The following is a 21,831-nucleotide window of genomic DNA, read 5'->3' as shown; positions in this document are numbered from 1 at the left end:
TGAGTGTTGACTCTTCTTTGCAGAGGTCCCTGTATCCCTGATTTCTATTTTAAGGAGTTTGGAGAGGTGGCTTTTACGGCATCAGTCAGCACCAGGGGGCAGAAGAGAAAGTAGCTTGAATGGAAAGAAACCCAAACTCAAAAGGACGTGAGTAGATGGTGTAAGCATTTCAAAGCTTCCAACACAGTCCTTGGCACCTAGTAGGTAGGCTATACGTGTTAGTTGAATCTGAACGTCTTAAGTCATTTAAAGATGATTTCTCAGTTACAGAAAAAGTCCATGTACTTTGCAGAAAAAGTAAAAAATACAGAGAAGCAATGACAAAGAAAATTTTAATTACTCATAATATCACTGTCCAAAATTAAGCTCTGTTAACATTTTGGTTGAGCATATTCTGTTTTCTATGAGTGCACATCTTACCCCTAAGACGGGATCGCAATTTATTCTTATTTTATGTTTCGCCATAACTTTAATTGGTAATATACACTCCTTACCTCAACATAGGATAGTTGAACACATACTGAGAAACTACACTGAGTTTCCCCATCTGCACAATATCATTTAATCCTAAGAACAACTTCACTATCTCCATTTTACAGGTGAGGGAGTTGAGGCTAGAACTTGCCTAGATTTGAAAGTGTCAACTCCAAAGACTATGTCCCTTCAGCTAGTTTTGGTTGGGCTGAGAGACTAGATCTGCTCTTAGTTGGATGTTTCCTTTAAAAAAATCAAGCCCAAGCATTAAGTACCTTCCCCAGTGATATTCAGCGTGAGTTTCTTTTTCTTTAATCACACCATTTTATCAATTCCACTGTTTGACAGTGATTTAAAAGACACAGGGATTTTTGTACATTTTACGTTGTACATTTTGTACATTTTAATGGACTACTGGATAACCAAGTTGAGAGCAGAACGAGGACATGGGTTTTATAAAAATAATTTATACTAGACTTAGAAATTTAATTTTATGGTTTTAACTGATGGTCTAAAACCTCCCCAACCTGAACAAAATTCCAAAACCTCAGCGAGAGTAACTGGCCGGGGAGAATCATGAAACTTACAGTGTGATATTTTAACATTTTGGTTTTCACATCACTGCCAGAGGACGTCAGAACCGAGTCGAGGGATTTGGGTTGACCACTGGCTCTGTGGCTGAGCTGCCACACAAGCAAAACAGGCCATTTCTGGCTTTAGTTTTCTCTTCCAGGGAGAAAAACTGAAGAATAGATCGAAATACAAAGTGCCTTTTAAGTGAATGCCTTCTCACTGTCTTATAACAGGGCTAACATGGTTTATTAACAACATTAGTTAGAGAAGCAGTCTACTGTGTGGTGCATTTGTGGGTTCACCCTAACCCCAAAATATAAAGCCAACTTCTGCTTGCTCAGGGCAAGGAAAGGGAGAACCTGAGCCGATACACCAAGCAGTGAACAAGATAAACATTTCAAATATATATGTTTGAAATCTATTTCTGTGTTTCTATATCATCTATATCTATATCTATCTATATCCACACACACACATTTGGAACAAGCCACAACGTTCTGCGCTCAGATTAACTGTATACAGAAGCCTCTAGAAGTGAAAGGCATCTCCTTCCCCGCAGCCCCGCTGTGTTGGCGCCCGGCCTGGGGCAGGTTTGCTGCATTCCCTCCTGGCCTGCACCCGCTACTTGCGCTACGGTGCTGCCTCCACGGCGCTTCGCCCGGGGCTCCTGTTAACGCGACTCAGACCAGCTGGCCAGGGTTCTCCGAGCGCCCCCAGAGCCCCGCGAGTCCTGCGTTACCGCCGTCACGTCCCGGGCGAGGGCTCGCGCCCCAGCTGAGCGCTGGTTGGTCGCGCCGTCGAGCTCGCGGCCCGGCAATTGGTCCCAGCCGTCGGCTCACGTGGTCCCGAGCAGATAAGCGGCCTCTCGGGCGCTGCACCCTCAATCCGCCAGAGCTGCAGCCAAGCCGGGGCTGCTGGGAGCCGGGTGCGAACTCGCGCAGGCAGCGGAGTCCCGCCGCCCCTCTGCCTAATGAGCTGCACCAGGTAGGTTCCCTGTAGATTCCCCGCCCCGGAGCACAGGGAGCGCGCAGCTGCAGGGAGGTTGGGCTGCGTTTTCCTTCTGTCATCACCGCACGTGAAGACCCTAGGGGAGGGCGGGTTGACTGGCTGCTGACTTGGAATCTGGCACCGGGGAGGCCTCGGAGGTGTGGAGATTTGCTCTGTGCTGCTTAGGCAGAGCTGATTTTGGTAAACGGCATCTTAAACCAGAAACTGTCTTAACGTGAGTCAGCTTGAGTTCTGATTCCCTCATGGATTCCGACCGTATCTCTTGGTCCTGCACAGATGTCTCAAGGACTCGGGCCGCTTAACTCGTGGGAATAGCACTCTGAGATTGCTGGTTGGGTAGTTTAGCTTTGGGAATAACTACAGGACGATGTTCGCATTCCTTGGTCCTCTTCCGTTCTTCTTATGACGGTTTGCCATAGAAAACTCAGTCTCAGAGTTTGAGCAAATGATTGTTTTTAAACTCTGGGGCAGGACTTAGATTCCAGGGAAATCTCCGTATCCTTAAACTGTCTTTCTATAAGTGCAAAATATGAAAATACAAAACAAACCTCCCAAACACCCCCGCCCCCTGCAAAACTACTTAAATAGCTCCTCTAGGCATAACTTAGCAGACCTCTCTAAAAATCCTGCCCGTTCACTATTATTAGAGCCACAAATATAACTTTCACTTTCATTTGTTTGTTCTAAGTTTGTAGGTCTCCCAGAAAAATCCCAAGTCTAATAAAGTAAATTCTCTGAATGTTCTTTTATTATCCATCTTATGATAAGGACCATTTGCCTTTGTGCTTAGAGCTGCTGGGAGGAAAGTTACTAAAGCCAGACTGAGAAATGTCACATACAGTATACACACACCTCTTATCTGAAGGCTAGGATAGGGGAAAAATGTCCATAAGCTTGGCAATATACTCAGGGCTAAAGGCCAGAAAAAATATCCTTCTTGATGGATACTTCTTGATTTAGTATTGCGGAACATAGTTATGTTTAAATTTTAAATAGCTTTATTATCTTTCTGGTTATAAATATCCATTGCCAAAACATTAGAAAATACCAAAAAAGTACAAAGGCAAAAATAGATCACCCACCACCCAGAGATAATTGTTATCTTTTTGTTGTGCTTCCTATTACACTTTTCAACATTTATAAGTCCATATATATAGCATATGTTGAAAACAGCCCCATTTTCAGGTCATCAACTTTTTCCACTTAAATGTGGACTTGACATGGATGTCTTTCTTTGTGAAATACAGGTTAGGTAAAGTTTCTTTTTAAGTTCACCGATTGCTGACTTGCACTTCGGTGGGTTATTTGTGTAAAATGATGAAGAGCATGATAATGAAAGTGCAAAGATAATCTTCCGATTCACTCTTTCTAGCCCCTCACTCTCAAAACCATTCCATGAGAATTTTTATTGCTGTTTTTTTCTTTTTAAGTGGATTACTATTCCAGAGAAGTGTAATCAATTCGATAGCAAAATCATCAAAGCAGTTGAGGGAGCGCAGTTGAGGGAGAGCTTTGGTTCTAGAGCCTATCTGGTCATTAGATCACCTGGGAAGCTTTAAGAACATATTTACCTCCTTGTCCCCGTTCGCAGAGGTTCTGCATTAGTGGCTCTAAGTCCTAGGATGCGGCATTAAAGAAAAAGGAAGAAAACCAACTTCCTAGGCCATTGTGAACAGACAGGTTTGAGAACCACTGGTCCAGAACAGACCAAATGGATTTAGAGCTGTATTAGAGATGATCGCATCCAAATCTTTTATGTCTCAGATGGAGAAACTGAGACCCCACGTGTTTTAACCCATGGCCTATAGCCAGTCAAGGGTAGAGCCCAAACATAAGATGCAGCTGTCATCACCTAATACTGTATTCCTTCACTACATATGAGAGCACCTCCTTGAAGCTTACTGTGCTGGCTATAACTTAGCTAACAAAAATAGTACAGATATGTTTGGGACCAGGCGAAGTGCATTCCAGGTGCAGATGATAACCTCTCTTCTTTTTGTATTCCAGAATGATCCAGGTTTTAGATCCACGGCCTTTGACAAGTTCGGTCATGCCTGTGGATGTGGCTATGAGGCTCTGCCTGGCTCATTCCCCACCTCTGAAGAGCTTCCTGGGCCCTTATGACGACTTCCAACGAAGAAATTTTGTGAACAAATTAAAGCCTCTGAAGCCGTGTCTCAACATAAAACAGGAAGCCAAAACACAGAACGACTGGAAGCCTTCACACAACCAAGCCAAGAAGCGGGTGGTGTTTGCGGACTCCAAGGGCCTCTCCCTCACTGCCATCCACGTCTTCTCAGACCTTCCGGAAGAACCAGTGTGGGATCTCCAGTTTGACCTCTTGGACCTGAACGATATCTCCTCAGGCTTAAAACTCCACGAGGAGAAAAACTTGATTTTAGATTTCCCTCAACCTTCAGCTGATTACTTAAGTTTTCGGAACCACTTCCAGAAGAACTCTGTCTGCCTGGAGAACTGCTCTTTGCAAGAGCGAACGGTGACGGGGACTGTGAAGGTGAAAAACATGAGCTTTGAGAAGAAGGTTCAGATCCGGATCACTTTTGATACCTGGCAGAGCTACACGGATGTGGACTGTGTCTACATGAAAAACGTGTATGGTGGCTCCGAGAGTGACACCTTCTCGTTTGCCATTGACCTACCCTCCGTCATCCCAACGAAGGAGAAAATTGAGTTCTGCATCTCATACTATGCTAACGGGCGGGTCTTCTGGGACAACAATGAGGGTCAGAATTACAGAATTGTCCACGCGCAGTGGAAACCTGATGGAGTGCAGACGCAGAGGGCAGCCCAGGACTGCACCTTCCACCAGGCGTCCCCCAAGGCCGAGCTGGAGTCGACGGTCTTCGGCAGCCCGAGGCTGGCCAGCGGGCTCTTCCCAGAATGGCAGAGCTGGGGGAGGATGGAGAACTTGTCCTCTTACCGATGAATGAAGCAACCTAGCGGCTGGTCTTGACCTTATTGCCCATGTAATTCTAGGTCTGTGTTGCTTAATATTAGGAAGGCATTGCTACTTTCCTTCAGTAGGTTTAGCTTGGAACTTTTGAGACCTGGCTACAAAAAAGATAGCCCCTTGAGAATTTAGTGTGGGGTTCTATATGGATGATGCTGCCCCATTTTGCTGTGGAGGGTCAAGTAACAGCCTGGTAAGCCTATTTTTATAAAAGCAATACATTGTCAATGCCCATTTCTCCTTCCCTCTCAATTCACTGGCTTTCCCGTTGGGCAAGAAAAGGTTGAGGAAGGACAGTGGATGGTGACAGAAAGCTGTGTTAATGGTATGAGGAATGTCTGAAAAGTATACCCAAAGGGCTCTGCAGCTCAGGTCAGAGTAGGAGCGAGAGGTCTGATACTTAACTGTCGGTGAGAAAATGTAAGGTTATTTTGTGGTTTTAAGTTGGTTTTACAGTTCTCTCCCAGGGAAGTAATTTGTAGAGGGGAGAAAAACATCCATTCTATGTATTCTTGTAGAGAAAAACCCAAACAAACTTTAGGAGTGTTGGGTGGTACTGGGGAAAGTGAATTATAATTCTGGGGAATCAAGATTGATTCTGTTCACACGTGACTTAACAAAAATCATGATTTGGGGAAAGCTTAAGCAAATCTGGCTTTGCAGTCCTAATGGGATAAGTGACCTTGCTTGTGATCAAGGTACCATGCTTGGGTTCTCAGTATAGATGCTGCCCGACCAAAATACCCATGCCATCATCATTGGCCAACAACTTGTAGGGACTCTGTGTCACGTCAAGGATCACTCCTTGCCAGTGCCTTGATTAAACCAGAATGTTGTAGTTGCTTAACCGGAGTGTGTGAAGGGTCATCGGATAACCTGTGAGCGTTTGGCCTCATAAGAAGGCCCACTCTGTATGCTGGCATTCCTCCTGCAAAACTGTTGTATCTTCAAGAGTGTTGTCAATGTATACAACTCGCGTCCTTCATATTGAAGGTGACTCATTTTTCTGCCACACTTTTTCGATGTGATGTTGGAAGTGAGGATTGGCACTGATTCTCAATTTAAGAATCCAGTACCTTGCACATAAAAGTAGCCATTTCTGTTTCTTGCCTATATTCTTCTTGTTATTTTAAGTCTTCCTACCAATATCTTTAAAGTCAACATTTTTCTTTTAATGGACGTGAACTGTTTGGGGTGTGTTGTAATATACTTGTTTTGGAGTGTGCCTAAATCCATTCTGTAAAATCTTCAGAACAGGAGCCGCTGAATGTTTGCTTCTATCATTGTGCACGTCCACTGAGGTGTTCCGAGAATGCAGTTAATTTTAACACGTGGTCTGCCATGCTGGAAGCGTACTAGTGGAATAACTCTGCTATGACAATATTTGAAGTTTGGCTAGCACCCACAATTTTTCTGCTCTAAATATTTCACTCTCCTATAGCTATCCTCTGTGAACTTCTCACTTTAAAAATAAAAATGTTTGATATAAGATCTGAGTATGTTTTCTTTCTCAAAGCCACAGTGAGTTAAATAAGAAACCATCAACTGATATTCTCCTGTTTTAAGAACAACTGAGCAAGGTTAGTTTGGACCAGGAATTGGATCCACCTGAAAGTATTCACGTGGTCCCAGTCTCATTAGTGAGAATTTCCACCTCCTGATCATTGGGGCTGGGGTCCAGGGGCAGTGACTTGAGCTGCTGGGACTGTCCCCCTGACTGTCCCCATCTGTGCTGACTGCTCATAACGTGTACTCTCTGCTGGGTCAGGTTTATCTTGGGGACCACCTCTCGAGAGTCTTTGAAATGGGGGAAGGGATGGTGTGGGAAGTGGCTTCTACCTCCTGAGATCCGGCTCCCTCCTGCAGGGGCAAAGCTTGGAGCTGCATGGAGGGTGTAGGGAGGGGCAGTGGGCATCAGTCCCAGACTGAGGGGGAGCTCAGCTCCTTGGGGTATGAGGCAGCAGGTCTAGGAACCAAAGTTGTAGTTTCAGTTCTTGCCTAAAATGCCAAAAATGTCTTCTGCACAGTGTAACCTAAGGGGGAATAAATGACCAACCTAGAAAGGCCCAATTATGAAAAACAAATTTAATCATATCGTAACAGCCTCTTGATCAGAAGTTGTAAACTATAGGCCTACAGGCTGTATCTGGCTGCAGATGTTTTTTTTTTGATACTGTTTTTTGGTTTCTTTCTCTGTTGTTTTTTTAAAGAGAATTTATTTCCAAGAGCAGACCATCAGCAGGCTACATTAAAAAAAAAAAAAAAATCTAGATTTCCTTTTTTCTGAAAAAGTTGCAAGGTCTTTCCTCATGGTGACAGTTACCTGGAGTTGAGTAGCAGCTGCCTCCTTTATAGATGGGCTATACTTGCTTTTTTTAAAAGTATAATTTAAAAAAAATTATAGTATTTTTTATAATAGTATACTTTATAAAAGTATAATTGTTTTACAATGTTGCTTTACAATGTTTACAATGTTGTGTTAGTTTCCGCCGTATAGTGAAGTGAATCAGCTATATGTATACATATATCCCCTCCCTCTTGGACCTCCCTCCCACCACTGCCTCCCCCCATCCCACCTAGGTCTTCATAGAGCCCCAAGCTGAGCTTCCTGTGCATTATAGCATGTTCTTGCTAGTTATCTATTTTACACATGGTAGTGTATATATGTCAATTCTAATCTTCCAGTTCGTCCCCCCTCCCTTTCCCCCCTCCCCCAGTGTCCACATGTTCGTTCTCTATGTCTGTCTCTATTCCTGCCCTGCAAATAGGTATATTAACGCATATACGTGGAATCTAGAAAAATGGTACAGAGGTACTTGCTTGTTTTGTCACCCCTGCTGCATTCTTCTGTGCTGTCTGCCTGACTTCTGTAGGCCCTGGAGTTCATGAAACTTACTCTGAAATTTACTCTGAAACTTACTCATGAAATTTTCTCTGGCTCTCTGTTCATGCTGATGGTTGGGTGAAGAGAGCCCTCCTCCCACAGGTTGGAGAAAAATTAAATATGGGTCTGACAGGGACCTTGAAGACCATGGGATGCAAATGTCTGCCTTTATTAAAGACACTCAGATTCAGAGAGGGAAAGTGACTTGTTCAAGGTCCCGTGGCAGGTTGAGTTGGCCTGGAACAGTGACTTCCAGGCTGGACAGTGATTGTTTTTTCTTTTTAAAAATATTTTTTATTCTTTTGCTTTTTTTAAATAAAAGTTTTTGTTTTTGTAGACAGTGAATTTTTGCCTAGTATTTTCCTTTCCACTTCTTCCTTGAAGTCTCCCCTGAAGACCTTCCCTTCCTAGCTGCCTCCTTCCTTTTTTTTAAATTAAAAATATTTTTTATTGGAGTACAGTTGATTTACAAAGTTGTGTTAGTTTCTGCAGTACAGCAAAGTGAATCAGTTATACATATACATATATCCACTCTTTTTTTAGATTCTATTCCCATATAGGTCATTACAGAGTATTGAGTAGAGTTCCCTGTGCTATACAATAAGTCCTTATTGGTTATCTATTTTATATATTGTAGTGTGTATATGTCAATCCCAATCTCCCAATTTATCCCTCCCTACCCCTTTCCCCCCTGGTAACCTTAAGTTTGTTTTCTACATCCCTGACTCTACTTCTGTTTTGTAAATAAGTTCATTTGTACAATTATTTTAGATTCCACATATAAGTGATATCATATGATATTTGTCTTTCTTAAAGAGGGAGTGATTGCCAGGAAGGCATGACTCTGGTCAGCTCTTGCTGGTCACCTATGCCAGCTCTACCCACCACTGGCTTGTCCTGGGCTGCACGTGATCTGAAGGAGGAGAGCCTGGTCAAAGAGCAAGCTGTTCCTGAGTGTTTCCTATTGAACAGAATCAACCATATTTCACATCCTGATACCTCACCTCATAGCAGAAGCAACACTGCTTTTAAAGTTTAACATGGAGAATGGCTTGAATTTGGGGTGCATGATATTCTGTTCCAGAGAAATAAGGCTTAATTTAGTTATTTAAGGAAGGACTTTGTTCTCTTCTAGATTTATGGCTTTCCTTTTAGTTTATCCCCACACTGAAGGTCTGGAAATCCCTAGTGCAGTTAGCAGACTGTGCATCTCCATGGAGTCTGGGTGATCCTCCAGGCCCCAAAGAGAGAGCCTCCTTTTCAGCTTTCATCGCCAGGTTCCCCACAGAGTTTTTTTTGTTTTTTTGTTTTGTTTTAGCAGCTTCTGGGAGTTGTGGCCTAAACAAACCCTCTAGATCATGGGCAAGGATCCCAAAGTCAGAGCAATACCTTATATGCAGTTTTGCTGATTTCCTGCCTCTGGACCCGTCCCTCTTTCTGCCCATGAGTGGGCACCCACTACTGGGTTTATAGGATCCCTCTAAGCCAGTGGTCCTCAACCTTGGCTACATATCAGAATAACCTAGAGAGCTTTACAAGGACTGATGCCTGCCTCCCTCCACCCCTCTCAGATTCTTTTGTAATCATTCTGGGTTGTGGCCTGGGTATTGGATAGTTTTGAGAGCTTCCCAGCTGTCTCCAATATGCATCAAGGTTGAGGACCCCTGCTTTTCGCTGTGGGAAGTGAAGTGTCTTCAACTTCTCCATTTCAGAGAAAGTCATACGTGGTTCAGAGGATTCGTCCACTCACTTCTTTTTACAGACGATGAAATGGAGGCCTAGAGTAGTTCAGACTTGCTGACAGTTACAGAGATAGTACGGCCTGGCCCCCTGACCCCTTCTCCCAACACCCTTGCCCCTGCCCATATCCCCTCCTGCTAAACAAGCTGAACACGGACTTCTTAGTTTTACCAATCTTTCCACTCACTTTTCTCTTCTTTGATCTTTTTATATGGTGGTATGTTAATGAGGAGGCCTTTAGTTGCAAGGGACATGATCCTCTGACTCAACGAGCTTAAACAGTAAAGAAAATTTGTGATCTCGAGTCCCAAGGTAGGGTGTTTTCCCAGTTGGTTAATTTAGTAGCTTTAAACTCAGGTTATTTTCATTTTTCGTCCTCCCATCCTCATTACTTTTGATCGTGCCTGTGCTGACTTGCTTCCTAATTATAAGAAGGCTGCCACAACTTCCAGGCCTCATATGCAGACACAACGCCACTGAGTAGAAGCAGCAGCCCATCTTTCTTGTGTCATTTTTTATGAGTGAATAGACGTTTCCCAGGAGTTCATCCCACCTTCCACCAAAGGCTCCCCTCCCCTCACTATGTTTCACTGACTGGAATTAAGGCACATGCCTGTGCATAAGCCGATCCCTGGACAGGTGAATGGGACTCTATGATTGGCTCAGAGAAGTAAGGAATCCTCCCTCCCCTTCACCACCCCCACCCCCAACCCCGATTCCAACCAGAGGCTGGAGGACGTGCAACTTCTGAAACTCAAAGCTGTACGGAGGAAGGAAATACTGGAACTTCATCACATAGGTCCCCTTGGTACAGCCTTTCCTAAATGGTTGAGGCCCAGTGTTTCAGTGGCAACTTATCTCCAGGTGTCATTGTTCTTATCTTTAAAATGGGGATAACATTCAAACCTCATGAAGTGGTTGTGAGAATAAAATGAGGTCATACGGATGAAGTACTTAACAATGATAGGTGGTAAATAAGTGTAAGTTGTTACTAAAATTAATACCCAGTGGTAAAAAGTTTCCTCACAAATATTCATTCTCACAGTGTGTTTCTTATTGAAGATGAATATCAATTTTTGAGATTCTTTTCTCAAATAAGGACTGCTAGTACTAATATTAATATTCTGTGTTCCTGGCTGAGAGTATCTGAAAGAGCTTGGTATAGTAAGTAGTAAGAGTCACTCCCCATCCAAAAACTATTTCTAGAACACTAACTATGTGCTTGGCATTGAATGTATAGTGATGAACAAAACAAACATGGTTGCTGCTTTCATGGAGCGTGACTATTGGAGACATTTACACATCTCTATAATTTTGTAGTAACACCCCTGCTGGGTAATTTTGGGCAAGTTGCACTACCATCCTAGCCTCAATTGAATTCTGTGTGAAATGAGTTAATTATTTACAGGGTTGCTGTGAGGCTTAAATAATAATAACAATGGCTAACGCTTATATAGCAGTTACTATATGCCAAACATTGTTCTGGGTACTTTACACATATGTTAACTCATTTAATTTGCACAACTGCTCTATCAGGTGGTTTTCTCCTTAGTTTCATTTTACAGATGAGGAAACTGAGGCACAGGCAAGATTTGTGACTTGCCCAATGTCAAATATTTAGTCAGTAAGTATTGAAGCTAAGATTGGAGCCCAGACTTAGAGAGTCCATGGTCATCACTTCTATACTATACTGCTTCTCAAAACTCTTTATTCACAATATGCCTTTTAGTTATTTTGTCCATTTCTATTTAATACAATTTTGGATAAAGTTGAGTTTATGTCTACCATTTTATTATTTGTTTTCTATTAGACCCCCTTGTTTTATGTTCTTTTACATTTATTTCTTGGCTTCTTTTGGATTAATCTATTATTTATTTATAATGGTTATAATTTATTTTATTTATTTATTTTTTGGCTGCACCAAGTGGCTTGCAGGATCTTAGTTCCCTGACCAGGGATCAAACCCATGCCCCCTGCAGTGGAAGCACAGAGTCCTAACCACTGGACTGCCAGGGAACTCCCTAATCTATTTTTTAATTATTCCATTTTTTTCCAGTTTATTAACTTGTTTACTGTTCTTTTGTTGGTTACGCTAATAATTACAACACACATTATTATTTTTACCACTTTTTAAAAAAAATAAAGCTAGGACCTTAAAATACTTTGCCATCCGAACACCTTTTGCATTGCTATTTTGCATTTTAATTCTAAATATATTTTAAACCCCATGAGATGTTGTCATCATTGTTTTCTTCAGTTATTTTATATTTATCCATATCCATTTACTTGCCTTTTCTGTTTTCCTTCTCTTGTATTTCTGTGTTTCCATCTTGGATCACTTTTCCTTCAGTCTTAGGGAAAAGCCCTTTTAGTATTTCTTTTAGTATAGTTATTGGTGCAGAATTCCCTCTTTTTGTTTGTTGAAGACATCTTTAGCTTTCTTTTTTTTTTTTTTTTTTTTGGTACGCGGGCCTCTCACTGTTGTGGCCTCTCCCGTTGCAGAGCACAGGCTCCAGACCCGCAGGCTCAGCGGCCATGGCTCACGGGCTCAGCCGCTCCATGGCATGTGGGATCTTCCCAGACTGGGGCACGAACCCACGTCCCCTGCATCGGCAGGCGGACTCCCAACCACTGCACCACCAGGGAAGCCCCAGCTTTCATTTTTGAAAGATAGTTTCACTAGGTGTAAATTTCTAGCCAGGAGTCTAGGTAGGGATTAGAAAATCATCTGCTAATTATTTCTTTAAATATTTCTTCTGTCTCGTTTGCTATCTCTTCTCTTTCTGGGACTCCAATTGCATTTATGTTATACCCTTTCACTCTGCCCCAGTGTTTCATCCTCTTTTCTCTATTTCCCATTATTTTTCTCTCTGGGCTTTACTCACATATTTTCTATTCACTAGTTCACTTAAGCCTCTCTTTTGCTGTGCTGAACCCTGCTTTTAAATCCATTCTTGTGCTTTTAATTTCAGTTGTTATCTTTTTTAGTTCTAAAATTTCCATTTAATTATTTTTGATAGTTTCCAATTCCCTGTGAACTTCTCCATATTTTCATCTATTTTTCTACCCTTTCCTCTATTTTTTTTTGAAAATATTGATAGTTACTTTAAAATAATTGTCTGCTAATTCTAATATCTAAGTCTCCTTTGGGTCTGATTATATTATCTATTTTTTTCTTGGTTTTTATTCATGTGGTCTTGTCTTTTGGCATCCTAGTAACTTTGGATTGAATGACAAGTATTGAGTGCAAAAAGAAAATAGATATTATTAGTAGTTTTTTAAAAATAGAGGAAAAGATGGAGAAAATAGATGAAAGAGAATTTCACCAGATGTACAATCTTCTCCAGAGAGTATTCACCCTTTCCTCTGCTAGACATATAGGGTTAGGACCAATCTTCCTAATCCATTCAGGAATTGAGCTGAATGAAGGCAGGATTGCAGTCATGTTAAAGATTTTTTATCTTTCGTTCACCACTACACTTAAGTTGTGGCCCTCTGAGGCTGAGAGTTTGGTGTATACAGCAGGATTCCTCCTCCTGACAGGTTTTAAACTCTAATCCTTGTCTTCTCAGCACCCCTAGACTGTCAACATCTCCACTCTGCTTTTGCGGTAAGCTGTTTGGCCTCTTGCCCTTTGTAGCTTTGAAATTTGCCAAATATCTTGAGTGGAAAATGAACTGAGTGTCAGGTTCAGTTTTATGCACACCCTCTCACCAGAATATTGACGTCTGAACTCTTAAATTTTCTTTTTTTCCAGCTCCTGGAGGCCATCAATACCTCTGTCAATGCCACTGGTCTTCTTCCAAGGCAAAGTTCAGATTTTCAGCTTCTTGCCCTTGTCCAGAATCAGCAAACAAATCCTGGTACAAACAGCTGCAGTGTGTTAGCTCCCTTTAGCCATAAAATCTAGTTGTTTTAGTAACTTTCCAATGCTTTTAAACAATTTGTTGGTATTTTCCCCTAGATTTTCTTGTTGATCTTCATGTTAGTAATGGTCTGCCTCAAGTTACTCTATCATATTCAGAAGTGGTCTATCCGATCTTTAATTCTCTCTGTACAGGTTCTCCTTATTTCAAGTCCCTGGTTGTCTCAACAACAGCTCAATGCTTTCAGATTTTTTTTTTTGTTGTCATATTTTATATGGCTTTTCTAGTTGTCCTCATTAAGAATGTTGGTTTACTGCAAGCTCTTCTCTCATAACTTTATACAGTTCATTGCCTCACTCTATGTGAATTTCTTCTAGAAATCTAAGGAGAGGGCGTAAGTATACTTTGTCATTGTAAAATTTGAAGAGTATAACCAGGATCCTAACCTGGCTAGAAACCTATTTCACCTTTGTCCTCTAGAAGCATTTCAGGGATTGTTCTAATACCTAAAGAAGTGCTTCATAGCAACCCCAAAGTTATACCCTGTGCAACATGACCAAGATGAGAATGGCCTTGAAAATGTAAAAAGTAAATAAAAAGTCTAGATTATATCCCACCAAAACTCTCCCACTACAAAACACCTAAAAGTGATAGATAAAATAGTTTCTACTTACATTTATAAAAACATTGCTAAGCTGGGAAGAAAGTAAGGCTGGCCTTAAAGGCTTCCTCTGCCCTCTGAACAAAAAGCAAAAGCAGAACTCTAGAGAGGTAAATGGCTGGCACCTGTCCTGAAATCACCTGTTAATCCCCAGGTGACCAACATAGTTTTTTTAACATCTACAGCTGCTATGAGGAAAGAAGCTGCATTAAGGTGGGTGTGGGGTCACAGCGAATATCTAGTATAGCCAGAATCAAGAAAAGATACACCCTTGGTACGAAGGGGATAAAACCCTCTTACAAAGAAACTCAACTAAGAAAGATGCCTCTACCTCTGGGTAGAGGGAAAAAATACCTCCTCCTAAAATTCATAACCACATTCTGGCCCTCATCGGGATTTGCAATCTGAATTCACATTCCTGTGTTCTGAAAAACCTGAAGCAGAAAATTTATTTTAAAATGGCTCCTGGTTGGGCTTCCCTGGTGGCGCAGTGCTTGAGAGTCCGCCTGCCGATGCAGGCGACACGGGTTCGTGCCCCGGTCCGGGAGGATCCCACATGCTGCGGAGCGGCTAGGCCCGTGCGCCATGGCCGCTGAGCCTGTGCATCCGGAGCCTGTGCTCCGCAATGGGAGAGGCCACGACGGTGAGAGGCCCGCGTACCGCAAAAAAAAAAAAAGGCTCCTAGTTGTAGTACCCACAGGTTTTTGGTAGAAGCAAATATAAGTGCTCTGTGTAAGAGTGTACTTTCAATATAAAGCCTCAAAGAATTTTCATCAAACATGAATTCACACCCAGTGCAATAAAAAGACAAATCTTCGACAAGAGGCATGAAGACGAAAGTGAGAAAACTAAAAAAAATTGGGACTTAAATAAAATGTCATAAATGTAGGTAATGCATAATTTAAAAGTTAATATAAGGGCATTATGAATAACTTTATACTAATAAATCTTAAAGCAGATAAAATAGATGCATTTCTAGAAAAATGTATTGTTTCAAAATGATCTCAAGAAGAAATAGAAAACTTGGGTAGTCTATAAACATTTAAGATTAGTAGTTTAAAATCCATTCATAAGGAAAATACCTGGCCCAGATATTTTTTACATATAAGTAGTATCGAACATTCAAGGACCAAATATTTCTAATCTTTTTTTTTTTTTTTTTTTTTTTTTTCTTTACGCGGGCCTCTCACTGTTGTGGCCTCTCCCGTTGCAGAGCACAGGCTCTGGACGCGCAGGCTCAGCGGCCATGGCTCACGGGCCCAGCCGCTCCGCGGCATGTGGGATCTTCCCGGACCGGGGAACGAACCCGTGTCCCCTGCATCGGCAGGCGGACTCTCAACCACTGCGCCACCAGGGAAGCCCTCTAATCTTATATAAAATATTCTGCAGTATATATAAAAACGAAGGAACATTCCCTGATTCATATATAAGTTAGCATAACCTTGACACTGAAACCTTACAAAGACAGTATGGGAAAGGATACCAATTTCACTTATAAATATTGAATAGATGCAAACATTTATAAACAATAACTTTTTAAAATGAATCCAAAATATATAAAAAGGTAATGTATTATAATCAAGTTGGGGATATTTTAAGAATGCAAGATTGGTTCAACAGTAGACCAAAAATTACTATGATTTGCCACATAAACAAATTAAAGGAATAAAAACATGATAAGCTCAATAGATACCAAAAAATGTTTATAAAATTGTATACCATTAATGATAAAAAAACCTCAAACTACTCAAACTAGGAATAAAGGGAAATTTCCTTAATTTGAAAAAAAGGATATTGACTAAAAAGAAAAACAATTAAAACCTACCACAAACATCATACTATGGTAAATGTTGACACTACTTTTAAGATAAGATCCTCTGTCACCACCTCTTTCAAACATTGTGCCAGAAATCTGAGCCTGTGAAGTAAAGCAAGAAAGAAATAAACATGGGATTGGAAGGAAAGAAAGAAAATTGTCCTTATTTGCCTGTACAGAAAATCCAAAAGAGTCTACTAGTAAATTATTAGAATAAGTGTGAGAATTTAGCAGTTGTTGGATATAAGATTGTGGTAGTTAGCCTACAAGACAGCCCCAATGATCCCCACCTTCTGAGATTCATTCTCTGGTAGTCTCCTCCCATATTGTACCAGAGTTGCTCTTTATAACCAATAGAACATAGCAGAAATCTATGGTATGTCACTTCCAAGATTAGGTTATAAAAGACACTGTGGCTTTCATCTTAGTTGTCCTTTCTCTCTCTCTCTCTCCCCTCTTCTCCTTCTCCCCTCTCTCTTCCCCTCTATCTCCCCTTTCTCTCCTTCCCTCTCCTCCTCCCCTTTCTTTCCCTCCCTCTTCCCCTCCCTCTCCCCCTCCCTCTTCCCCACTTCTCTCTCTCTCTCTTTCTCTGAGAAGAAGCCAGTGCTGGAAGAAGCCAGTTGCCTTGGTATGAACATCCTTCCTGGGTAGGCCCACATGATGAGGAACAGAGGCCTCTGAACAACAGCCCTGTGAGTGACCTTGGAAATGGATCCTCCATTCCCAGTCAAGTTTTCAGAAGACTGCACTCCTGGATGACATCTTGATTATGACCTCAGAGACCCTGAGCCAAAACTGCCCAACTAAGTTCCTCCTAAGTTATTGACTTTAAGAAACTATGAGATAATAAATGTTTGTGGTTTTAAGCCACATTTAAGGGTAATTTGTTACTCAGCAATGATCAACATCCAAAAGTGAACTATCTACAGATAAAGCAATGAAAATATTCCTTTTTTAAAAAAGGAATATTTTACAATAGCAGCAATAATACAAAAATTACTTGGAATTCCTTGGAGTAAACATAACAAAAGTTTCTACATGTTTATGGTGAGAATTAGAAATATACTTTGAAAGGCAATAAAGAGATGTACAAATGAATAACTTCCATGTTCATTGTTAGGAATGTTTAATATCAAGAAGATACTTGTCAACTATTTTAAGCACTGCCAATCAAAACCAAGATACCAATAGTTTTTTGTTTTTAAGGAACTACACAAATTGCTTTTAAAATTTGTGTGGAAGTAAAAGAGCCCCAATGAGAGTCAAGAATGTCCTAAAGAAAAAGAACATGATGGGGGAGCAAGAGGGGGACTTGCTGTAGCAAATACCAAGATTTCTTATAAAATTATAGTAACTAACAGTGTGGGGTGTAAGCTCACGGGTGGACAGATTTCCAGTGGAACAAAATAGAGCACCTAGAAACCAGCCCACACGTATATGAAGACTTAGGACAGGGCTGGGAATGATGCTGAGTGGGAAGAGAATGGACTTCACAATAACTGATGCTGGAACAGATGGTTAATCACATGGAAAAACATGAAACTAGGACCCTTCCTCATGCCTTGCACCAAAAGCAGTTCCAGGGGGTTAAATAATTAAAGGGGAAAGGAAAAGCTTTTATAATTTTTTGTAGAAAATATAGAAGGCTTTTAGGACCTTGGAGCCGGAAAAGATTTCTAAGATAAAGAAGAAACACAAATCCAAAGGAAACAACTGATAAATTTAACCACATTAAAATGTAGAATTTTTTAAAATCAGAAGACAATATAATGAAAATGAAAAGATGGGCTACCAAGTGGGAGAAGCTATAACTGACAACGGATTAGTATCTAGAATATGTACAGAACTCCGATACCTAATAAGGAAAAAAACCCATAGAAAAACAGGCAAAAAGACCTGAGTAGGCATTTCCCAGAAGAGAAAGCATGAATGGCCAATAAACATATGAAAAGATTATCAACTTCATTAATGATCAGGAAAATGCAAATTAAAACCGAGATATTATTTCATATGCACCTGAATGGCAAAAGTGAAAACATTGTAAACAGCAAATATTGGTGAGCTTGTGGACGGTGGGCCTCATACCCTGCTGGTGAGATTATAAACTGGTGTGACCACTTTGGAAACAAGTTAGCATTGTAAAGTCAGCGATGCACAGCAATTCCACTTCTATATGTATATATCCTACAGAGAAACTCTTGAGTGTGTGTATCAGGAGATAGTTAAGTATGTTTATAACAGTATTATTTGTAAAAGCAAAAACTGAAACCAACACAAATATCCACTGAGGGTACATTGGATAAATAAATTCTATTTAAGTGAAAATGTATGGCAGCTACTCCTACCAATACAAATGAATCCCACAAACATGAAGTTGAACAAAAAAGCAGGTTACAGAAAATACCTACAGTATGATTCATTTACATAAGGTTTAAGACCACACACAGCTGAATATATGGATTTTTTACAAATCCATAGCAAATTGATATGTATATCTAATAAGGGAAACATAGGAATAGTAAGTAGAATTTGGCATAGTGGTTACTTCTTGGGGAGGACGTAAATGGGAATGGGGTGGTGTACAAAAAAGGATTCAAAAAGGTTATTAAGGGGACTTACTGGTAGCGCAGTGGTTAGGAATCCGCCTGCCAATACAGGGGACACGGGTTCGAGCCCTGGTCTGGGAAGATCCCACATGCCGCAGAGCAACTAACCCCGTGCGCCACAACTACTGAAGCCCGTGTGCCTAGAGGCCATGCTCCGTAACAAGAGAAGCCACCACAATGAGAAGCCTGTGCACCACAGCGAAGAGTAGCCCCCAGCTCACCGCAACTAGAGAAAGCCTGCGCGCAGCAACGAAGATCCAACGTAACCCAAAAAAACAAAGTTAACATTTTATTTCTTAAGCAAAAATTTCTTGTATACACATTATATATTTCATATGTAAATAATACTTTATAATAAACACGGTAAACAAGTTTTGTTAGTACATATATAAGCACACTAGGAACTTTCCCATTTGCATGCTAAATAGAACTTTTATTTTCTTTTCAATTTTTTGGGGGGTGGTTAGTGATGATCTCTTCCCTATGTAACCCTTGAGAATAATAAATTGTTTGGGAACGTCTGGGTTTTGAAAGCATTGTTCTGCCAGCCTTTAAGATGTGGTTTGAATTCATGACAAAGGACCTTTTTTTTTTTTAATTTATTTTTGGCTGCGTTGGGTCTTCGTTGCTGTACGTGGGCTTTTTTTTTAGTTGCGGTGAGCGGGGGCTACTCTTCATTGCCATGCGCGGGCCTCTCATTGTGGTGGCCTCTCTCGTCTTGGAGCACCGGCTCTATGCGCGGGCTCTAGAGCACAGGCTCAGTAGTTGTGGCGCATGGGCCTAGTTGCTCTGCAGCAGGTAGGATCTTCCTGAACCAGGGCCATTTTTATATGTTTTTTTCCTAAAGTTTTGAGATGTCAGATTGTGTCAAGTTGAGTAGAAGTTTTCTTTGCGTTCTCATTGCTACTGCAGGAATGAAAATAAAAGCTAAATCCTTAGGTGTTTCTGTTAAGGACCAGCTATTCTCCAGGTTATTGGTGCTCACACCAGGGGTTCTAGGTGGCAGAACGACCAATCCTATGTAACATGGTAACCACCCTCCCTTAACATTCTAAATGGTCCCACCACCTGCAACTATAGGCACCCATACCACTCTGCCTTTCTGATTTCTAGCAGAGTCTCCCAGCCTTCATCTACATTAAGAGTGTGTCAAACCCTGGTAGAGAGAGGCACCTCCCATCTTGGGATAAGTTCCGACTGTACTATATCATCATCTAGTTTCAGTGTGCTTGGAAACAATGATCAGGCCACGCCTATACCCCAAATTTGCCATTATAGCAACAAAAGATATAGGTGCTACATACCACCGAAGGATACAGTCATAAAGACAGCCACAGGGGCTCCTAGCCATTTGCTGTTAAAACTTCTTATAGCCCCTTAGCCCTGCTCAGGCTTTGTTACTGGATCTAGGTATTAACAGCTCCTGACTGGTACGGGTCCACTGAGTCAGATTAGCTGGTGAGTCACAGGTTTATACCTGCTCCTCCAGCAGATGTTTTACCCTGGCCATTTACAATGCTGGCCAGATTCACAGTAACTAAAAATGGTTATAACCAGAGACATACAAAGACTTAAATGTTCAGAGTGTACACGGTTGGATGCTGTAACTTTGAAAATTAATCTTTGGATATACCCTAGTTAATAGTCTATAAACTACTTGTTTACACGTCTGCTTTGGGATTTATGATACACTCCCTTCTCTGTGGAGGCTGATACTCTGGGCTCTGACCATTTAGGTCACGGGGAATCAACCCTAGCATATAGCTGGAGTTGTCATTTTGTTGCTACCAACGTCTTGGCTGGCAACTGAAAAAATTGGACACAAATCCCAAAAGCAACCATGTGGGTAGCAGACAACAAATATTCTACATGCACATTTAAACTCTTTTCATGACAACCGTCATTATCATAAAATTGCTTTCTTTTAGAGCTTTATATTGAAAGTATGTTATTTAAATGCCACTTGAGCTGTCATCACGTTTAAGAGGCTACTGCAGGTGAATGCCGTCACTAGACGCCTGTGATTTAAGATATGATAGGAAGGTAGATTCTCTTATTTCTCAAATGCGCTTTTTGTTTTTCCAATTTCCAAAGTCTGACCTCTCATCACAAACAGGTTTCATTTTTACATGTATATCATTATTATTATTAAATTTTAGCTGAAGGGCCCCAGACAGAGATGAACCAGGTGCTGAGGAAGGCAGGGCAGAGGAGATGATTCCGTATTTTAACTTACTAGGACATGAGAAAATGATGGTACCACCGACTCAGTGGGGAATTTCGTGAAGTATGAGAGGAAGATTGTACTTTTGCATAGACTGAGTTGGAGGTGACGGTGAATCCACAGACATTTTATGTATAATTGGTAACACAGATGAGTTTAGAGCTGGGCATACTAATTTGTGGAGAAGGGAAGCAAGCTCCCTAGGGAAGATTTTTCCTTCTAACTCCTATCCACTTGTCCCAGTTTTGCCTTTTGGTGCTCCACTAACAAGTGCATGATACCACCTTCGGCCCCTCTGCCCTCAGTCCCTGCACCTTAGAAGGTCCTTCTCTGACCCTCTTCTAGCTATACCTCTTCCCACAGGGTGAGCAATCCATGAGGCCAAGGGGATGTGCCCACCTGAGCCTCTGCACATCCCCCATCTAGACTATGCTCATGGCACCCCTGGACCCTGGAATGGTTTCCTCAATTGAGCCCACCTCCAGGGCCCGTGCTGGCCTCTGCTCCGAGTGTGTCTTCCTGAGGATGGTCTATACCGCCAGTGGCTGCACCCTGGGTTCTGGGAGGTGGCTGTTTGGAAGATGGGGTGGGGGAGTTCATGTGGACAAGGCTTGTGGGTTGGAGTGTCCACTGCATAAGGATGAGGTCCCCAGTGCTGCAGGCCAAAGTCAGGGTGGGAAGAGAAGGGGCCTCCAATTGCATCCTTGCCCCGGGGCCCTGGGAATCTTTAAGGCCTTTAAGTCCACTTACTCTTTCACATCTCAGCCCTTTAATTCCTCGAGGATTGTCAGCATCCTCCTTTCATGTTTACTCACTGCTCTTTTATTGCATGCCTGGTGTGGAGAGAGCTCTCAGCTGTGTGCTCTGTGACAGGGCAAACCCAGCCATAGCTCTTCCACCTGTCTTTGCTCCCATGCCCTTCCTCAACCTGGTTCTTTGTTCCAGCTGCCCTCCAACTCCTCTCTTAGGAGGGGGGGTGGGGCAGGGTGTTGTCAGTTATGGGGGGCA

General features: G+C 41.7%; 1 protein-coding gene across 1 annotated transcript; it reads left to right on the top strand.

Annotated features, from left to right (window-relative positions):
* The first annotated feature begins 1,934 nt into the window (after positions 1 to 1,934).
* On the top strand, positions 1,935 to 6,515 carry PPP1R3C (protein phosphatase 1 regulatory subunit 3C). The gene is made up of 2 exons (XM_032608456.1): positions 1,935 to 2,031; positions 4,063 to 6,515. The coding sequence occupies exons 1-2, from the start codon at positions 2,018 to 2,020 to the stop codon at positions 5,000 to 5,002; spliced, it is 954 nt and encodes a 317-aa protein (XP_032464347.1). The 5' UTR covers positions 1,935 to 2,017; the 3' UTR covers positions 5,003 to 6,515.
* The last annotated feature ends 15,316 nt before the right edge of the window (positions 6,516 to 21,831 follow it).

The sequence above is a fragment of the Phocoena sinus genome, chromosome 16, assembly GCF_008692025.1.
Source record: "Phocoena sinus isolate mPhoSin1 chromosome 16, mPhoSin1.pri, whole genome shotgun sequence".
NCBI classification, from domain to species: Eukaryota; Metazoa; Chordata; class Mammalia; order Artiodactyla; family Phocoenidae; genus Phocoena; species Phocoena sinus.
Note: the sequence above shows the minus strand (reverse complement) of the source record. Positions and strands in the feature narration are given on the sequence as shown.